Genomic DNA, 20,580 nt, shown 5'->3' on the forward strand with positions numbered 1-20,580 from the left:
TCTCACAACACTAGGTTAAAGTCCAACAGGTTTATTTGGTAGGTTTCACAAACACGGCATATATAGACAAAGATGCCATGTTTGTGAAATCTACCTTTTCACTCACCTTATGAAGGAGCAGTTCTCCGAAAGCTCGTGATCCTAAATAAACCTGTTGGACTTTAACCTGGTGTTGTGAGACTTCTTATTGGGGAGACTAAACGCAGACGCTTTGTGAAACACCTTCACTGAGCACACAAGCATGACCCCAACCTTCCTGTTGCTTGTTATTTTAACTCAGCATCTTGCTCTCATGCCCAAATGCCCATCCTTGGCCTGTTGCAATTTTACAGTGATGCCCAATGTAAACCGGAGGAGCAGCAGCTCAGCTTCTAATTAGGTACATTACAACCTTAGGATCATAGAATCCCTACAGTACAGAAGTTTGCACTGACCACAATCCCACCCAGGCCCTATCCCCGTAACCCCATGCATTTACCCTAGCTAGTCCCTCTGACACTAGGGAGCAATTTAGCATGGCCAATCCACATAATCCGCACATCTTTGGACTGCGGGAGGAAACCGGAGCACCCGGAGGAAACCCACGCAGACATGGGGAGAACGTGCTGACTCCGCACAGACAGCGACCCAAGCCAGGAATCGAACCTGGGTCCCTGGCGCTGTGAGGCAGCAGTGCTAACCACTGTGCCACCGTGCCATCCCAGGACCCTCAGGGTCAACACTGAGTTCAACAACTTTAGACAGTGACCTTTCTCCGCCAATCCAAACCCTTTTTTAATATCCATACTCATTCTTTTGCAGGACCTCTGGTACACGTTGCCTGTAAAGTTAAGAGGAATTTTAGGATGTTCTAAAGAATGATTTACACATCCGATACCTGTAGATAATGACAGCAGCGATGAGAATCAGGATCGCCAGTATCGACAGGATGGCTCCAATGATGTAACTTATGTGCAATCCTTCACCTGCAACAGTGCCAAGGTCAGTCCGTCAGTTACAATGAAAGATAATACTCAACCCTAACTGATCCAGCCCACTGCTCCTGAACCTGCCAGGACGAGTTCCAGGGAAAAGTGGAAGCAAGCTGTTTTTCAAGGAGATGGGAAGACGGATATCCTGGGCAGAATTTTCCCGTCCCCCCTGCCACGTGAATCGTAGTGGGCGGGACACAGTCCATGCAAAGGTTCGTTGACCTCTGGCGGGATTTTCCAGCCTTGGAGTGAGTGCGGCCGGAAAATCCCATTCCCTGAGCTCCTCTTACGCATCTTCAGAAAGACAGAGGCAGAAAACTGGTGTCATAAGACCATAAAAGCAGAATGAGGTCACTCGGCCCATCGAGTCTGCTCTGCCATTCAATTGAATCATAGAATCCCTACAGTGCAGAAGGAGGTCATTCGGCCCATCGAGTCTGCACCGACCACAATCCCGCCCAGACCCTATCCCCATAACCGCATGTATTTACTCTGCTAGTCCCCCTGACACTAAGGGGCAATTTAGCATCGCCAATCCACATAACCCGCACACCTTTGGACTGTGGGAGGAAACTGGAGCACCCGGAGGAAACCCACGCAGACACGGGGAGAATGTGCAAACTCTACACAGACAGTGACCAAAGCCGGGAATCAAACCCGGGTCCCTGGTGCTGTGAGGGAACGGTGCGAACCGCTGTGCCACCGTGCCGCCCAATCATGGCTGATATTTTTCTCATCCCCATTCTCCTGTCTTTTCCCCATAACCCCTGACCCCCTTATCAATCAAGATCCTATCTATCTCTGTCTTAAAGACATTCAATGACCTGGCCTCCACAGCCTTCTGCGGCAAAGAGTTCCACAGATTCACCACTCCCTCTCGGGCTCCTTTCCTCCTCACACCCACCTGGGATAGTTGAATAGCAAATATAACCCTCGCTGCTACCCCTTCTCTCCAGAAAAGGGAGAATAATCTCAGAACTAAAATAAAAAAATATTTGTGAATTTTATCTTGATCCTTTCTCATTCTCTCCGCCGTTATCAGAATCACTCTCGCCTTTTTCAATGGTGATGCGAAGCCTCACAAATCATGCTGTTATTCAGCGCGTCTCTTTTTACAATGGCCTGGAATTAAAGGCCTGAAGTAGGGGGGAAGAGAAGATGGATGCCGGAGCCAGGTAAGTCAGCAGGGAGCGGGTGGCCTCACGAGGGGGTGTGAGGGGAGCTGCTTCCGGAAACCAGGTGTTGAGAAACAATGGGGGGGTAAATCTTTTAAAGCTTTATTGTGGTGGTGGGGGTAGCAATGTGCCCCTGGTGTACACAGGGCATTCCCCCAAAGGAATGTGTCCCATCCTGTTTTCTTAAACATTTATGTTTAAAAATGGCCAACGCCGTTCTGGCCCCGGCAGCTGCTTGTTGGCTGCGTTCCGGGAGGACACCCCTGGGGGTGAATGAGAGGACGGTAGGCCGTCCACCCCTCGTATTTTACGTGCCCAACCCTTCCGCCCCCTTTGTGGTGGGGGGTGTGGTGGGGGGGGGGGGGGGGGGGGGTGTGGTGGGGGTGTGGGGGGGAGAGTAAAACTCAGCCCAAGAGACCAGTTGCTGTATGGAAATGATGCAAAATGTTTGTGACCGCAGATAGGCCATTGTTTGACGTTGATTCAAGAACCTCAGCTGTGTCGCTGACAGCTGTTTAAACTTTAAAGTGAAACACTGGATATTGGCGCTCTGATCGTTTAGTTTTCTCTGCCTGTGTACACAGTTTCAGGCTGGTTGTAAGTGTGAGCGCATAAAGCTCGGCCTCTCTCGGGAAGGTTCATGAGAATGATCCCGGGAATTCTGTAACTTGATTTTGTGTCTCTGTATGCCCTATTTGAGAGCAGATTTCCACTCCATCTGATGAAGGAGCAGTGCTCCGAAAGCTAATGGTATTTGCTACCAAATAAACCTGTTGGACTTTAACCTGGTGTTGTTAAAACTCTTACTGTGCCGCTACTTCTCCCAGGGAAATTCTTCCCCTTGTTTTCCGGTGGTAAAGTGCTCCATCTAGTGGCCTGGCTGAGTTAGCAGACGCTGAACAAATTAATTTTTTGCAAAGCTAGCTCACGCACCACTTGGGCAGGTCACAGGGCAGTCTTAGCACTGTTCTCCACGGGAGTGGGTGGGCAGAGGGTTTGGGTGGTGCTTTAAGTTGTTAATGCTGCCAATGAAAGGAGCAAAAACTCAATCCACCTTTCACTGACTCCTTCAAAATCGAGAATGTGGATTTTAAATGGTAAGGGCTTCAATAGTTTAAAGTAAAGCTCATGTGATACCTTAAAAATTCACTCCTGATGTACATCCAAGCACTGTACTATCTACGGGGTGTTCTATAGTAACGGACCCAGATTTCTACACCAGCAACTCCCAAACCTGCAAGTTCCATTAGAGTAACAGCAGCAGGTACATGGGAACACCATCACCTGTACATTTCACTCCGAATCTCTCACTATCCCAACTTGGACATATATATCAGCCTTCACTAGTGGCAGCCGTACCTTTAACTGCCCAGTCCCTTAGAAACATAGAAACTAGAAGCCCTTCGAGCCTGCTCTGCCGTTCATTCTGATCATGGCTGATCATCGAATTCAATACCCTCATCCCACCTTCCCCCCCATATCCCTTGATCCCTTTAGCCCCAAGAGCTATATCTAATTCCATCTTGAAATCAGACAACGTTTTGGCCTCAACTACTTTCTGTGGGAGTGAATTCCACAAATTCATCACTCTCTGGGTGAAGAAATTTCTCCCCACCTCAGCTCTGAAAGGTTTACCCCTTATCCTCAAACTATGACCCCTAGTCTTGGACTCCCCCACCATCGGGAACATTCTTTCTGAATCTACCTTGTCTAACCTGTTAGAATTTTAGAAGTGAGATCCCCTCTCACTCTCTTAAACTCTAGTGAATATGATCCTAACCAACTTAGTCTCTCCTGATATGACAGACCTGCAATCCCGGGAATCAGCCTGGGAATCCCTGCTGTAAATCTCTCCACTTCTGCTTTTCTGATTCCTCCTTGCCCAAGTTTTTGGTCACCTGTCCCTCATCCCTCCTTACATGGCCATGTTTGCCATCGAGAGAGTGCAGTGGAGGTTCACCAGATCCATTCCTGGGGATGGCGGGATTAGTTTATGAGGAGAGATTGAGGAAACTGGGTCTGTAATCTGTAGAGTTACGGGGCGGCACATTGGCACATGGAGTTTCGAAGAATGAGAGTGATCTCATTGAAACTTACAGAATTCTGACAGTGTGTGACATGGTGGATGTGGACAGGATGTTTCCCCTGGCTGGTGAGTCTAGAACCAGGGACACAGTTTCAGGATAAGGGGAGGATCATTTAAGACTGAGATAAATAGCATCATAGAATCCCTGCAGTGCAGAAGGAGACTATTCGGCCCATCGAGCCTGCACCGACAACAATCTCACCCAGGCCCTGTCCCCATAACCCCACTTATTTACCCTTCTAGTCCCCCTGACATTAGCATGGCCAATCCACCAAACCAATACATCTTTTGACTGTGGGAGGAAAGTGAGGCAGTGGAAGCAGATACGATAGTGACTTTTAAGGGGTGTCTTGACAAAAACATGAATAGGATGGGAATGGAGGGATATGGTCCCTGGAAGGGTAGGGGGTTTTAGTTTAATTGGGCAGCATGGTCGGTGCAGGCTTGGAGGGCCGAAGGGCCTGTTCCTGTGCTGTAATTTTCTTTGTTCTTTGAAACCGGAGCGCCCGGAGGAAACTCGCGCAGACACGGGGAGAGCGTGCAAACTCCACACAGACCTGAGGCTGGAATTGAACCCGGATTCTTCAGTCAGAGGGCGGTGAATCTTTGGAATTCTCTACCCCAGGGTGCTGTCGAAGCTCAATCATTGAGCATGTTCAAGTCAGAACTCGATTCCTGGAGACTGACATCGAGGGATATGGAGGTAGTGCGGGAAAGTGGCATTGAGGTAGATAATTAATTGTGATCCAATTGAATGGTGGAGCAGGCTTGACGGGCTGAATGGCCTTCTCCTGCTCCTATATGGCTCAGTGTGGAATTTGATTTGCTTGCGTGAGGTATTTTGGGGCATTGTACAGGTGCTTTGTAAATACAGCTGCTGTTCCTTCACCGTGACTCCTTACTCTCAGCATGCGGGCTGTAGCAGTTCAAGAGGATTCGCCAGCAGCTTCTCGAGGATAACTAAGGATAGACAATAAATAATGTCCATCGCCCAGAGTGAGTGCAAATAAGTGACGTGGGAACTGATCACTGTGTAACGCAGAAGATCTTGGTTAGCACTGCTGCCTCACAGCGCCAGGGGGCCGGGTTCAATTCCTGGCTTGGGTCACTGTCTGTGGAGTTTGCACATTCCCCGTGTCTGTGTGGGTTTCCTCCGGGTGCTCCGGTTTCCTCCCACAGTCTGAAAGACGTGCTGGTTAGGTGTATTGGCCGCGCTAAATTCTCCCTCAGTGTACCCAAACAGGAGCCGGAGTGTGGAGACTAGGGGATTTTCACAGTAACGTCATTGCAGTGTTAATGTAAACCTACTTGTGCCACTGATAAATAAACTTTAACTTTGAATGTGAATGAAACGCACCATTTATTGCAGGCAACACCTGGTTCACATTCTTCTCACAGAGACCTTGACTTGCATCTTCCTGAGAACAGCTGGAGACAAGACATTGTATTTAGCAACTTACATAAAATTTACATTCAGCAACATAACCACTGAGCGATTCAATACTTAGAATCGGCACCAACAAAGGTTCCAGATGCAGATTATTTAATAATTGATTTGAATGATTGAATGGGTGATGAGTCATTCAACAAGGATTGTTACACAAGCTTTTCAAATATTAAAGTAACATTTCCATACATTCACAACAATGCAACACACTCCTGGCAATTACCATGCAAATGCTGCACTCAAATAGTTTGTTACCAAACTGAGAGTGGCGTTTGCTACCAAATAAACCTGTTGGACTTTAACCTGGTGTTGTTAGACTCCTTACTCAAATAGTTAACAGCCATGAATCCTCTCTCTTCAATGTTTCAATCCCTCCCCCTGTTCAAAGTGTGACATGGAGACAGGCCCTTCGGCCCAAACTGGTCCATGCCGACCAAAATGCCCATCTAAGCTAACCCCATTTGCCTGCACTTGGCCCATATCCCTCTAAACCTTTCCTATCCATGTATCTGTCCAGATGCCTTTTAAATGTTGTCAATGTCCCTGCCTCAACCACTTCCTCCAGCAGCTCATTCCACACACGTACCACCCTCTGGGTAAAGAAAGTTGCTCTTCAGGTTCCCATTAATTCTTTCCCCTCTAAACTTAAACTTGTGCCCTCTAGTTTTTGATTCCCCAACTGGGAAAAAGACTGAGTGCATTCACCCTATCTGTGCCTCTCATGATCTTACACACCTCGATAAGATCACCCCTCAGTCTTCTACGCTCCAAAGACAAAAGTCCTAGCCTGTCAATCTCTCCCTATAACTCAGTCCCTTAAGTCCTGGCAACATCCTTGTAAATCTCTCCTGCACTCTCTCCAGTTTAAGAACGTGCTTGACTTTTCCTTCATAAGATAAGCCTCTGAGCTGTTTCTAATGTAAGTATGTTCCTCCTTAAATATGTTGACCAAAACCGCACAGTAGTCTTAGCTACGCTATCATCAATGCCCTGTACAGTTGTAACAAGACTTATCTATTTTCATATTCCATCCCCTTTGCAATAAAGGCCAATATTCCAATTTCCTTCCTAATCACTTGCTGTACTTGCACACTGACTCTTTGTGATTCATATACAAGGACACCCAGATCCCTCTGTACGGCAGCTTGCCGCAGTCTCTCTCCATTTAAATAGCAACCTGGGCTTGTTCGCATTTGCTCACAAATGGAGTCAGTGGGAGAGAGCACAACCAGACTCCAGGCAAAATTGTGTCACACTACTTGAAAGTTCTGATTATAATCTGACATCTCCCTTTAATGGTCTCGGATTCCTGAAACTCAAGGTAATTATTAAGATCACAATGTGCAACATTTCAGCTTTGAGTCACAAAGGTGTAAATAGCGTCTGTGATATCTGCAGCTTTCAGATAATTTATCAGATGAAAATATAATTTAATTCCCCTTGAGGACAGAGCTGGTTTTCAGTGTACTGTTAGCCAGAGATTGTCTGCCATCCCATGATGTGATAAACACTCCTACACTTGCAGCTATTGCGTGAGCCTTAGCGCAATGTCACTATTATTAGTGAGTGTTGTTGCACTATTTCAATTTCTGATGTGACATAAAACAACAGATTCTATTATCGGGTCTGGGATTCGCGTCAGATTTGTGGTGTTTTCAATAATTTTGCTGAATTACTTTTGAGGAAAGAAATGCTTCCAGCACTGCCGGGAGACATTCCGTTCCACTCTGGTGCTCGAGACCTCACTAACAGTGTTCTCAGTGGATGCCAGACAGAGATACATATAAATGATAGTATACATACATAGTGTATACTCCACTGCACTGCCAAACATAAATCTGTATCCAACGGCAAAGAAGTTCCCAATTGGTGTTGACAGTAAGAACGATATTGGCTGTGATAATAATGCAGAATCCACAGATGGCAATAAGATTTGTAATATCTCTCATATGTTAGGAGTTATGGCCCATTCACCTCTCAGCTCTCAGCACCATAACGATAAGGAGAAAACAACTTTTTTGCCTTTGTTTGAACAGGTTCCAGAGTCACTGTAACAAGTCCACTGACAAAAATCACAGCGTTGGAACGCAGAGAATCCCTACAGTGGAGAAGGAGGCTATTCGGCCCATTGAGTCTCCAACAGAGCATCTTACCCAGGCCAAATGCCCGTAACTCCACATATTTACCCAGCTAATCCCCCTAACCTACACATCCTGGGACACAAAGGGGCAATTTAGCACGGCCAATCCACCTAACCTGCACATCTTTGGATTGTGGGAGGAAACCGGAGCACCCGGAGGAAACCCACGCAGACACGGGGAGAACGTGCAGACTCCACACAGACAGTGACCCAAGCCGGGAATCGAACCCGGGTCCCTGGCGCTGTGAGGCAGCAGTGCTAACCACTGTGCCACCGTGCCAGCCAGTCTCTTCAATCTCTAGACCTGAAGTGAATTTTCAGAGTGTTACATTCACATGAGCATTTGGAGCTAAATCACCAACGTAAACCAGCACAATACTTGATTCTCATTTCCAAATGGCGTTTGTTGGGTTTCATTTCAATTTCCTGCCATTCTGTAGGCAGCAAGTCTTAGTATTTGGCTGCATCAACTACCTGAAGCTCAAAAGCTACAACTGAGCTCCCCTCGCCATAACAGAAAGTGAATTCAATTAAATTCATTTATTGCCCCATTTGCCAGGGTGCCACAGTGGTTAGCGCTGCTGCCTCACAGCGCCAGGGACCGGGGTTCGATTCCTGGCTTGGGTCACTGTCTGTGTGCTATCTATATATTTTCCTCGTGTCTGTGTGGGTTTCGTCTGGGTGCTCCGGTTTCCTCCCACAGTCCAAAGATGTGCAAGTTAGGTGGCTTGGTCATTGGTGGCACAGTGGCAATTAACACTGCTGCCTCACAGCGCCAGGGACCTGGATTCGATTCCTGGCTTGGGTCACTGTCTGTGTGGAGTTTGCACATTCTCCCCGTGTCTGCGTGGGTTTCCTCCGGGCGCTCCAGTTTCCTCCCACAGTCCAAAGATGTACAGGTTAGGTGCATTGGCGATGCTAAATTATCACTTAGTGTCAGGGGGATTAGCAGGGTAAACATGTGGGGTTACGGGGATAGGACCTGTGTGGGACTGTGGTCAGTCCAGGCTCAATGGGCCGAATGGTCTTCTTCTGCACTGTTGGGATTCTATGAACTGTCAACTGGAAGATCAGAGTGTTTCTGCTGTAATCTACTTCACAAATTACAATGTTAGTGTCCAGAGTGGAGGCAATCTGAGTGTTGGTGGCCTTCAGAATTTACCCTTGAATAAACTGGAATAAAAACAGAACCATCTCGCTGGAGGCATAGTGCAACAAATGGTTACAATCTGCACACTTACTTATCGCTGGTATTCTCCACAGAATCCGTGGGCTTTGCGGGGAAAGAATCAACGCTTTTGTCAGCTTTCTCATTGGAGCTGGTGGTTTCTGGAAATGGGGGCATATATCCGGGAACTGCAAAGAATTGTTCATTGATTAATCATTATGTTTAAATAGCGTCACACCACCTTTAACCACAGGAGCACCAATACAGTCCATATTAATGGGCATGGGGAATAAATAGGAGAATGGCAATGAGTTGGGTTGCTTACGTGAAGAACACTAGTACAACTGGAGCCAATGGGAATTGGGGAAAACTCTCCATTGATTGGAGTCACACCCAGCACAAAGAAAGATGGTCGTGGTGGTTGAAGACCAATCATCTCAGCTCCAGGACATCACTGAAGGAGTCTCTCAGGTTAGTGTCCTAGGCCCAAACATCTTCAGCTGCTTCATCAATGGCCTTCCTTCCATCATGAGGTCAGAAGTGGGGGCATTCACAGATGATTGCACAATGCTCAAAAACATTCGCGACTCCTCAGACACTGAATCAGTCCATGTCCAAGGACTGCAAGATCTGGACAATATCCAGACTTGGGCTGACAAGTGGCAAGTAACATCTGTGCCTCAAAAGTGCCATCATCTCCAACAAGAGAGGATCTAACCAGCTCCCCATTGGTGTTCTACACTGATCTGCAGGTTTGGAGGAGCCACTGATGGCAATGAAGAATTGGACTGATATTTGAGTTTCAAGATTGGCCCTTAAGACTGACTTTGGCAAAGGCCCTCCTCCATCCCCACTTCCAGGTTATCTCACCCTCCAGGAGATGAAAATCCTGCCCACTGGCACTGCCAGGACAGAGGCAGAATCACAAGGTCGGGATTAATCCCAACTTCCGCTTTCCAATGGGAAAATTCCAGCCAATGTTTTTGAGGAGAAAAATGGATGCACAATTTGTAGACTGCCAGGGAAAAGATTCAATAAATATTTCAGTCACATGGCCACCAGGTAATCAAGAAAAAACATCTCTCTGGACAACTATGGAAACGAAATACAACAAAACCAGAGTGAAAGTACTTTTTAAAAAATCTGACTCTTTCCATCTGCTAACAGATAAACAGCAGCGCATGGACAAGAGTGACAAGAGCTTTTTAATGATTAACTGAAGCAGTCCATGAACACAAAATGACACAATAGTTGGACAGAATTGGGAAGAATGAGGATAATTGTGCAACAAACCATGGTGACATTCTAAAAGAATAATCCTTCTGAATCGGCACAAAATTTAGTTCCTTTTTTCATTTCAAACTCATTCCTTTAAGTATATATTAAGAAGAATGCATCTCAAAGACTATTTCCTCGGGTGGATGGAGCTATTACAAGGGGGCATAACTATAGGGTTCGTGGTGGGAGATACAGGAAGGATATCAGAGGTAGGTTCTTTACGCAGAGAGTGGTTGGGGTGTGGAATGGACTGCCTGCAGTGATAGTGAAGTCAGACACTTTAGGAACATTTAAGCGGTTATTGGATAGGCACATGGAGCACACCAGGATGATAGGGAGTGGGATAGCTTGATCATGGTTTCAGATAAAGCTCGGCACAACATCGTGGGCCAAAGGGCCTGTTCTGTGCTGTACTGTTCTATGTTCTATTATTCGTGCCTGAAATGTTCCACTGATTCCGGAAAGCCTTTTGCACAGATATTTATAAACATAGAAACTAGAAGCAGGAGGAGGCCATTCAGCCCTTCGAGCTTGCTCTGCCATTCATTTTGATCATGGCTGATCATCAAATTCAATATCCTGATCCCCCCTTCCCCCCCAAATCCTGTGATCCCTTTAACCCCCAAGACCTATATCTAATTTCTTCATGAAATCAGACAATGTTTTGGCCTCAACTATGTTCTGTGGCAGTGAATTCCACACATTCACCACTCTCTGGGTGAAGAAATTTCTCCTCACCTCAGTTCTAAAAGGTTTACCCCTTATCCTCAAACTATGACCCCGAGTTCTGGACTCCCCCCACCATCGGGAACATTCTTTCTGAATCTACCCTGTCTAACCCTGTTAGAATTTTATAAGTTTCTATGAGATCCCCTCTCACTCTTCTAAACTCCAGTGAATATAATCATAACCGACTTAGTCTCTCCTCATATGACAGACCTGCCATCCCGGGAATCGGCCTGGGAATCTCCTCAGTAAATCTCTCCACTTCTGTTCTTTTGATTCCTCCCTGACCACGTTTTTGGGCATCTGTCCCTAATCCCTCCTTAGGTGGCCACGTTTGCCATCGAGCAAGTACAGTGGAGGTTCACCAGTAACCTCAAACTATGACACCCAGTTCTGGACTCCCCCACCATCGGGAACATTCAGAGTCTTACCCTGTCAGTGTTATTTCTGTCAATGCTTTCTGCCGCAGCAATTGAGGAGTTATTTTTCTAGTTTACGGCTTTAAGATTGTTACTCACCCACTGAGCACAGCCGCCCATCTGGCTCATCAGGACACGCGCACACAAAGTCTGCTGCCCTGGCAAAGCAAAGGTGTGTGCATCCTCCATTATTGACTCCACACGAGTTGGTACCTGAAACAAATTCAATCGTTGAAAGTAACCTTTGGATTTATTTGTAACAGTCAGTCCTTTACAGCAGCAGCATCTCGCAATGTAGCAACAACCAGAAAATTAATGGAAGCTATTAATCTATTCAATTATTTATTCAATTATTTATTAATTTGATCAATTTATTTAGGAGTTAGATAGAACTTTGTGAGGCCACAGCTGGAGTACTGTGTGCAGTTCTGGTCACCACATTATCGGAAGGATGTGATTGCACTGGAGGGGATGGAGAGGAGATTCACCAGGATGCTGCCTGGGATGGAACATTTAAGTTATGAAGAGAGGTTGGATAGGCTTGGGTTGTTTTCATTGGAGCAGAGAAGACTGAGGGGCGACCTGATTGACGTGTTTGAGATTATGAGGGGCATGGACAGGGTGGACAGGGAGCAGCTGTTCCCCTTAGTTGAAGAGTCAGTTACGAGGGGACACAAGTTAAAAGTGAGGGGTGGGAGGTTTAGGGGGAATTTGAGGAAAGTCTTTCCACCAGAGGGTGGTGACAGTCTGGAATGCGCTGCCTGGGAGGGTGGTGGAGGTGGGATGCCTCACACCCTTTAAAAAGTACCTGGATGAGTACTTGGCACGCCATAACATTCAAGACTATGGGCCAAGTGCTGGCAAGTGGGGTTAGGTGGACAGGTCATGGCCTTTCATGTGTCAGTACAGACTCGATGGGCCGAAGGGCCTCTTCTGCACTGTATTATTCAGTGATTCTGTGAAGTTAATGATCCAATAATTGTTGTTCTGCTATACTCGCTTGTATAACTTTGAACTTTATATTCTGAATTTCTTCATCCTTCAGTCTGATTAATCGAAAGGATGTGCAGTTGCTGAGCTGTTCACTCAGGTATCCATTAAGCGACCTGACACAAGAAATTACTGCCCAATATTGTTTAGTTTATTTATTTATTATTGCCACATGTAGGCTGACATTACCACTGCAATGAAGTTACTATGAAAATCCCCTAGTCGCTACACTCTGGCGCCTGTTCGAGTTCACTGAGGGAGAATTTAGCATAGTCAGTGCACCCTAACCAGCACGTCTTCCGGACTGTGGGAGAAAACTGGAGCACCCGGAGGAGACCCATGCAGACTCTGCACAGACAGTGACCCAAGCTGGGAATCGAACCCGAGTCCCTGGTGCTGTGAGGCAGCAGTGCTAACCACTGTGCCACCATGCCGCACCGTTTGTTGTCCATTCTTCCTCTTTCTCTACCTGTTTGTCTTTGTGGGGAGACCACAATGATGTCCATCAGTCCCTCCACATTAGCGAGGATGGTTTCCTTGTTCCGGCCCGTGTACTTGTCCACACGCTGCACTGATTTTGTTTGCCAGTCGGTCCAGTAAATCCAGCGATCGTGCTAATTGTGAAAATAATGATTTCAGTTTTCAAATGGAGAAATGCAGGTGATTTATAGCGATAGAATTGAAGTTTATGTGGGTCAACAAAAAGCTCTCTTATAATCGAACATTTCCAGGAGCTCATGCTCAGAGCTGGAGAACTGATCAAGCCAGACTGCGTCATTCCTACTGGCGCCAACCCGCCCCACTCACCACACCCCTTTATATAAGCACTCAGTTTGTATTGGAAATACATAAATACATCCGGAATTCTACCGCCCCGCCCACCACGGAATCGGAGCGCCGAGGGGCGGACAATGGAAATGTCCGTGAACCTCGGGCAGGATTTTCCAGTCTCGCTTGAGCGTGGCTGTAAAATCCCACCCAAAGTCTTTGAGAAACCGTCATGTTATAATGCGCAATGGAAATATATTAACACTTCCCAATTTCACTGGAGCGTTCTCTCTACTCCGGCCACAACACCCCCCCTTCACCTGTCAATCATTCCACCTGTCGAATTGCTGATTTGAGTTCAACTTCAGCTTAAGGGAGGAGTTGGATTTTATGGGCGGAATTCTCCAGCCGTGCTGGTCTAAAAGCCGGAAATTCCCGCCCAACTGTCAATAGGGTTTCGCATTCTCCGCAACACACCCGCTAAAATTCTAGTGGCGGGGTGGGAGAATTCCAGCCTCCATCTTGTTTAGTGTTCCGAATTGCACATCAAAATTGTGTCTTCATTTTCCCAAACCCATTGGCCATTTGGGTCAAGCCTCCTTCATCTTCTCCCGTCTCACTTGGGGTCCCCACATTTCTGACTGATTGCCCTTCTCCGTGTACTCCTGTCAGTTACCCATCCCTCTTCCAATCCCGCTGTCTTCCAGTCACACCAGCATACATTCCCATCTGCTCTTAGCCCTTCATATTCCTCTTCTGGCCCCTCCCATCTCCACCTTCGCGGTGGGGCGGGATGGGAGAATCGCCCCACCACCTTCCGTTTCTCTCTCTCCGCAGCAGGCGAGCAGACCATTTTAATCTCTTCTCGGCTACTCCCTTCCACAATCTGCACTGACCCCGCAATGTGCTGGTTCCTGGCTTTGTCTTTTCATTTTACTCCACACATCCATCTGGATTGCCCCTTTAATAGACCGAGGCCCTTCCTCTCTCCCCATTTAATAATCTGCATTGCTACTCTTCCTGCCAGAGTGGATAACCTCACATTTTCCCATATTAAGCTGCTGTTAGCTATTCCCTGTTTCTCCATAAGATAGCAGTGTTACATCTAAAATCATATTGAAGTTACAGAGCCCACCCTGTGGCAATGCAGACTAACTCCTGTTCACTGTGTTTGCTGCTGAGATAGTGCGGTAAACTCTGACAAAGCCTGTTACAATAAACGTGGCTAAACTGACGACCGCCTTTTGCTGAAGCACGTGACAAATAAAGAAATGTTTCCTTAATCTAAAAGAAGCAGAATTATTACTGATTTTCTCCATCACTTTTGATAAAGGATGAAATCTCATGAGAAACAGTGTGACCAGCTGTTCGCTGGGGGTTTCCCCTCACGTTGTGTTGGGATATCAGATCCTCAAAGGAATTCTTTCTTATTCATCCGTGACACTTGGGCATCGCTGGCTGGTCAGCATTTATTGCCTATCGCTAGTTGCCCTTGAGAAGGTGGCTGCCTTCTTGAATCGCTGCAGTCCGCGTGCTGTGGGCTGACCCAAAATGCAGTTAATATTCCAGGCTTTTGACCCAGCGACTGTGAAGGAACGGCGATATATTTCCAAGTCAATATGGTGAGTGGCTTGGAGGGGAACTTGCAGGTGGTGGTGTTCCCATGTGTCTGCTGCCCTTGTCCTTCTAGATGGGAGTGGTTGTGAGTTTGGAAGGTGCTCTCTAAGGTACTTTGGTGAATTGCTGCAGTGCATCTTGTAGATAGTACACACTGCTGCTACTGAGCATCGGTGGTGGAGGGATTGAATGTTTGTGGATGTGGTGCCAATCAAGCGGGCTGCTTTGTCCTGGATGGTGTCAAGCTTCTTGAGTGTTGTTGGAGCTGCACCATCCAGACAAGTGGGGAGTATTCCATCACACTCCTGACTTGTGCCTTGTAGATGATGGGGAGTCAGGAGGCGAGTTACTCGCCGCAGTATTCTTAGCCTCTGACCTGCTCTCGTAGCCACTGTGTTTATGTGGTGAGTCCAGTTGGGTTTCTGGGCAATGATAACCGCAAGGATGTTGACAGTGGGGGATTCAATGATGGCAACACCATTAAATGTCAAGGGGCGGTGGTTAGAAGGTCTCTTATTGGTGATGGTCATTGTCTAGCATTTGTGTGGCGCGAATGTTATTTGCCACTTCTCAGCCCAAGCCTGGATATTGTCCAGGTCTTGTTGCATTTGGACATGGACTGCTTCAGTATCTGAGTTGCGAATGGTGCTGACCATTGTGCAATCATCGGCGAACAACCCCACTTCTGACCTTATGACAGAGGGAAGGTCATTGATGAAGCAGCTGAAGATTGTTGGGCCTAAGACACTAACCCTGAGAGACTCCTGCAGAGATGTCCAGGAACTGAATGACTGACCCTCCAGAACCACAACCATCTTCCTATGTACCAGGTGTGACTCCAACCAGCGGAGAGTTTGCCCCCTGATACCCATTGATTCCAGTTTCACTAAGGCTTCATAATGCCACACTCGGTCGAATGCGGCCTTGATGTCAAAGGCTGTCACTCTCACCTCACCTCTGGAATTCAGCTCTTTCGTCCATGTTTGAACCAAGGCTGTAATGAGGTCAGGAGCTGAGTGACCCTGGCGAAACCCAAACAGGGCGTCACTGAGCAGGCTATTGCTGAGCAGGTGCTGCTTGATCGCGCTGTCGATGACCCCTTCCAACTCTTTACTGATGATCGAGAGTAGACTGATTGGGCGGTAATTGGCCGGGTTGGATTTAAGAACATAAGAACTAGGAGCAGGAGTAGGCCATCTAGCCCCTCAAGCCTGCCCCGCCATTCAATAAGATCATGGCTGATCTGAAGTGGATCAGTTCCACTTACCTGCCTGATCCCCATAACCCCTAATTCCCTTACCGATCAGGAATCCATCTATCCGTGATTTAAACATATTCAACAAGGTAGCCTCCACCACTTCAGTGGGCAGAGAATTCCAGAGATTCACCACCCTCTGAGAGAAGAAGTTCCTCCTCAACTCTGTCCTAAACTGACCCCCCTTTATTTTGAGGCTGTGCCCTCTAGTTCCCTTTCTCAGTGGAAAGAATCTCTCCATCTCTACCCTATCCAGCCCCTTCATTATCTTATAGGTCTCTATAAGATCCCCCTCAGCCTTCTAAATTCCAACGAATACAAACCCAATCTGCTCAGTCTCTCCTCATAGTCAACACCCCTCATCTCTGGTATCAACCTGGTGAACCTTCTCTGCACTCCCTCCAAGGCCAACATATCTTTCCGCAAATAACGGGACCAATACTGCACACAGTATTCCAGCTGCGGCCTCACCAATGCCCTGTACAGATGCAGCAAGACATCTCTGCTTTTATATTCTATCCCCCTTGCGATATAGGCCAACATCCCATTTGCCTTCTTGATCACCTGTTGCACCTGCAGACTGGGTTTTTGCGTCTCATGCACAAGGACCCCCAGGTCCCTCTGTACAGCAGCATGTTGTAATTTCTTTCCATTTAGATAATAATCCAGTTTGCTATTATTTCTTCCAAAGTGAATAACCTCGCATTTGTCAACGTTATACTCCATCTGCCAGATCCTCGCCCACTCACTCAGCCTGTCCAAATCTCTCTGCAGACCTTCTATGCCCTCCACACGATTCACTTTCCCACTTATCTTTGTGTCGTCTGCAAACTTTGTTACCCTACACTCAGTCCCCTCCTCCAGATCGTCTATATAAATGGTAAATAGTTGAGGCCCCAGTACCGATCCCTGCGGCACGCCACTAGTTACCATCTGCCAACCAGAAAAGCACCCATTTATTCCGACTCTCTGCTTCCTGTCGGATAGCCAATCCCCAATCCACGCTAACACCCTACCCCCAACTCCGTGTGACCCAATCTTCTTCAGCAACCTTTTGTGAGGCACCTTATCAAATGCCTTTTGGAAATCCAAAAACACCGCATCCACCGGTTCCCCTCCGTCAACCGCACTAGTCACATCTTCATAAAAATCCAACAAGTTCGTCAAGCACGACTTTCCCCTCATGAATCCATGATTCATGAGGGGAAATTCATTTGTTCTGCTTTTTGTGTACAGGCCATATCTGGGCAATTTTCACATTGTTGAGTAGATGCCAGTGTTGTAGCTGTACTGGAACAGCTTAACTACGGGGGCGGCAAGTTCTGGAGCACAAGTCTTCAGTACTATTTACTGTGACTAACCATGAGCGTGTCGTGACCCAGTGGTAATATCACTAGACTAGTAATCTGCCTCTGAAGAAGAGTCATATGGACTTGGAAAGTTAATGCTGCTTTTTCTTTCCACAGATGCTGATAGACCTGCTGAGTATTTCCAACATTTTCTGTTTTTATTTTCATAATCCAAAGGCACAATCTAGCGATACAGCCACCAAGGTAGCTGGTGGAATTAAAATACATCTGGAATATAAAGCTGCTCTAAATAATGGTGGCCCTGACAACTATCATAGAGGAATCATGGAATCCTTACAGTGGAGAAGGAGGCCATTTGGCCCATTGAGTCTGCGTCAACTCTCTGCAAGTGTATCTTTACCCAGGCCCTATTCCTGTAAGCCCTCACATTTCCCATAGCTAATCCTCCTAACCTACACACCTTGGGACTCAAAGGGACAATTTAGCATGGCCAATCCACCTAACCTGCACATGTTCAGAGCACCCAAAGCAAACTCACACAGACACAGGAAGAACGTGCAAACTCCACACAGACAGAGACCCGAGACTGGAATCGAACCCGGGTGCCTGGTGCTGTGAGGTAGCAGTGCTAACCACTGTACCACCATGCAAAGTGAACCAGATGGGTTGTAAAAATCCATCTGGTTCACTAATGTCCTTTAGGGAAGGAAATCTGCTGTCCTTATGTGGTCTGGCCTTCATGTGACTCCTGACCCACAGCAGTTTGGTTGACTCTAACTGCCCTCTGTAATGTGCACCAGCTTATTTAGTGAATGCGTACTCCTGGCAGAAATCAGGAGTATGGAGGAAACTTCCAAGACCTCCATTCATCCATTAGACATTGTTGGATACATCCATATTCGAGACGTAATGGGGACGATATTCTGACCCCATGGACTCAGGCGCAGATTGCGCTGGGGCTTGGAGAATCACGGGGAAGGGGCCATGTGCATTCAACACCAGCAAGAAACCAGTTTGGATTTTCCCAGCACCCGCCAGACGGAATCTGGTTCCTGCTCAGTTTTGATAATAAGAAAGCACCGCGCAGCATGGGCTGAATTAAACAAGGCGGCAAGTTCCACACTTTCCAGAGCTTCAGGATGGATGCATGGGGTGGGGAAGAGGGGGTGAAAGGCCAACCTTTCCCAGGGGAGGGGAGAGTGGGTAAAACCTTAGAGGAGGCCACTGAAGGGGCTCGGGGCCCAATAAGGGGTCCTTCCCCTACCAGACAGGGTGCTTAGCTCCTCTCTTTCAGCCCTTCAGTGGGTGCTAATTGCTTCCTTAAGGGACTCATTTTGCCTCTGCTGTGGATATAATTGCAGTGGGGGCACAGGCGGGTGGGTGGGCAGCCGTCACTGGATTTAACTATCACCCTTCCTTCAAATTCACTGGTGCAGGAACCTTAATTCCACCCTGATGTCCATTTTGTTCTTTCGTGTTACTGGCATTGTGTGTTTGTATTCTCTGTCACTTTCAACCTTGTTTCGACTCTCTGAAAGTACAGATCTTGATGGATTGTTAACAAGGTGTTCCTTACCTGAGTTAAGGCAAAGGGATGTGTAACTTGGCCAACCAGAACTTGGCGTAGTTTTCCATTTAAATCACAACTTTCTATTCTGTCTAAGTGAGCGTCCACCCAGTAGATCCTGTCAGGAAAGATTTCTATTGATTAAGATTAAATTTCAGATTGCTTACTGTATACATAGCCCGAGGGTGTGAGGAAATTTTTATTTTTTAACATTTCTGACCTTTACTGTGATATTCTGTGCAACAAGATCGTGGGGGGTATAGGTGTGTCTGTGTGTTTGACTAATTTAGTTAAACTGGAGACTGAGTGTTTATGGAATCAAGACAATCAAAGGGGTTAGGTGTGAAAGCCAGGAATTTGAAGTAAAAAGGGCCAGGTTGTTCCACACGTAAACACAACAGGGATAGAAATGTGCATTAGGAGATAAGGGAGGGTTTGGATTTTTAGTTGTTGAATCCCAAAGGGGGGGGTAAGGAGTTTACAACCTAGAAATGGGCATAAATAAATCCGGCAAAGTTTAACCCACAAGTGGAGGCCATAAGAAGAATACAAAAGATCTTTATATCCTGGGAAAGGTAAATTTTAAATGAGGATCAGAACAATGGGAAAAGATGAAAAAGAAATAAAGCATTTAAAGTGAGATTGGGAGTTGTATTGAGGTATAGCTGTGTAACATCTCCTGAAGAGAGTGATCTGTGCTGGGACAGAACAGTAAGCATGTGAAGTGAGCTGTCTTCAGCCATCCCACAGAAGTGTCTGTCTGTTCCAGAAAGAAAGGTTTTAGTTTAAAATCTTGAATTTTCACAACCGAGGGAGAGAGAGAGAGAAACCCTGTGAAATTCCTCCCCTACAGCAACAGAGCATTGTGACATGTTGCTGGAATTATATAGATTAAATATCTATAAGGACTATTGCATAAAGGGATATTTATTTGTGAGTTCAACCAAGTAAGAAGCTATTGGGGAATAGTTCTGTAAGAGCAATATTAACTGTGTAAATGTAATCATGTGGGCTTAAGTTTTCTTTTGTTAATAAATGTTTTAATTTTAATATTTAAAATTTCCAAAAGCTTGACTGGAGTTAGTGACTCCTCGGAATTAGTGACTCCTGACTTAGTACATGTATTTTCTTGTGGTAAAACACAGACAGAAAACAGTTGTGATCGCTTGTCAAGTTTCCCTTTCTGGGATTCCGCTCACACGGCACTTACTATCTACCGGATCAGAACGGTGATTGGGGCGGGGGTGGGAAGAAGAAAAAAAACAGAAGGACTGTTCATAATCCCCAATTTAACATCATAAGTTCATAAATTCACAAAATATAGGAGCAGAATTAGGCCATTCGGCCCATTGAGACTGCTCTGCCATTCAATCATGGCTGATATGCTCCTCGTCCCCATTTTCCTGCCCTCTCCCCATAACCCTTCAACCCATTACCAATTAAAAATCTGTCTAACTCCTCCTTAAATTTACTCACTGTCCCAGCATTTCCCGCACTTTGGGGTAACAAATTCCACAGATTCACAACCCTTTGGGAGAAGTAGTTTCTCCTCAACTCTGTTTTAAATTTGCTCCCCCTTTATCCTATGACTATGTCCTAGGTTGCCCCACAACAGGAAGCATCTGCTCCACGTCTACTTTATCCATACCTTTTATCATCTTGT

General features: G+C 46.5%; 1 protein-coding gene across 1 annotated transcript in view; it reads right to left on the reverse strand.

The window, feature by feature from the left end:
* The window catches only part of LOC144499290 (low-density lipoprotein receptor-related protein 4-like), a 230,616-nt gene that overhangs the window by 25,735 nt on the left and 184,301 nt on the right, over positions 1-20,580 (reverse strand). Inside the window, exons 31-36 of the mRNA XM_078221406.1 lie at positions 18,927-19,035; positions 12,870-13,014; positions 11,510-11,623; positions 9,061-9,175; positions 5,590-5,660; positions 878-965 (exon numbers count right to left, since the gene is read on the reverse strand). Coding sequence (XP_078077532.1) covers positions 878-965; positions 5,590-5,660; positions 9,061-9,175; positions 11,510-11,623; positions 12,870-13,014; positions 18,927-19,035 — 642 coding nt within the window. The remainder of the gene's footprint in view (positions 1-877; positions 966-5,589; positions 5,661-9,060; positions 9,176-11,509; positions 11,624-12,869; positions 13,015-18,926; positions 19,036-20,580) is intronic.

Source organism: Mustelus asterias, chromosome 9, assembly GCF_964213995.1.
Source record: "Mustelus asterias chromosome 9, sMusAst1.hap1.1, whole genome shotgun sequence".
Lineage (NCBI taxonomy): Eukaryota > Metazoa > Chordata > Chondrichthyes > Carcharhiniformes > Triakidae > Mustelus > Mustelus asterias.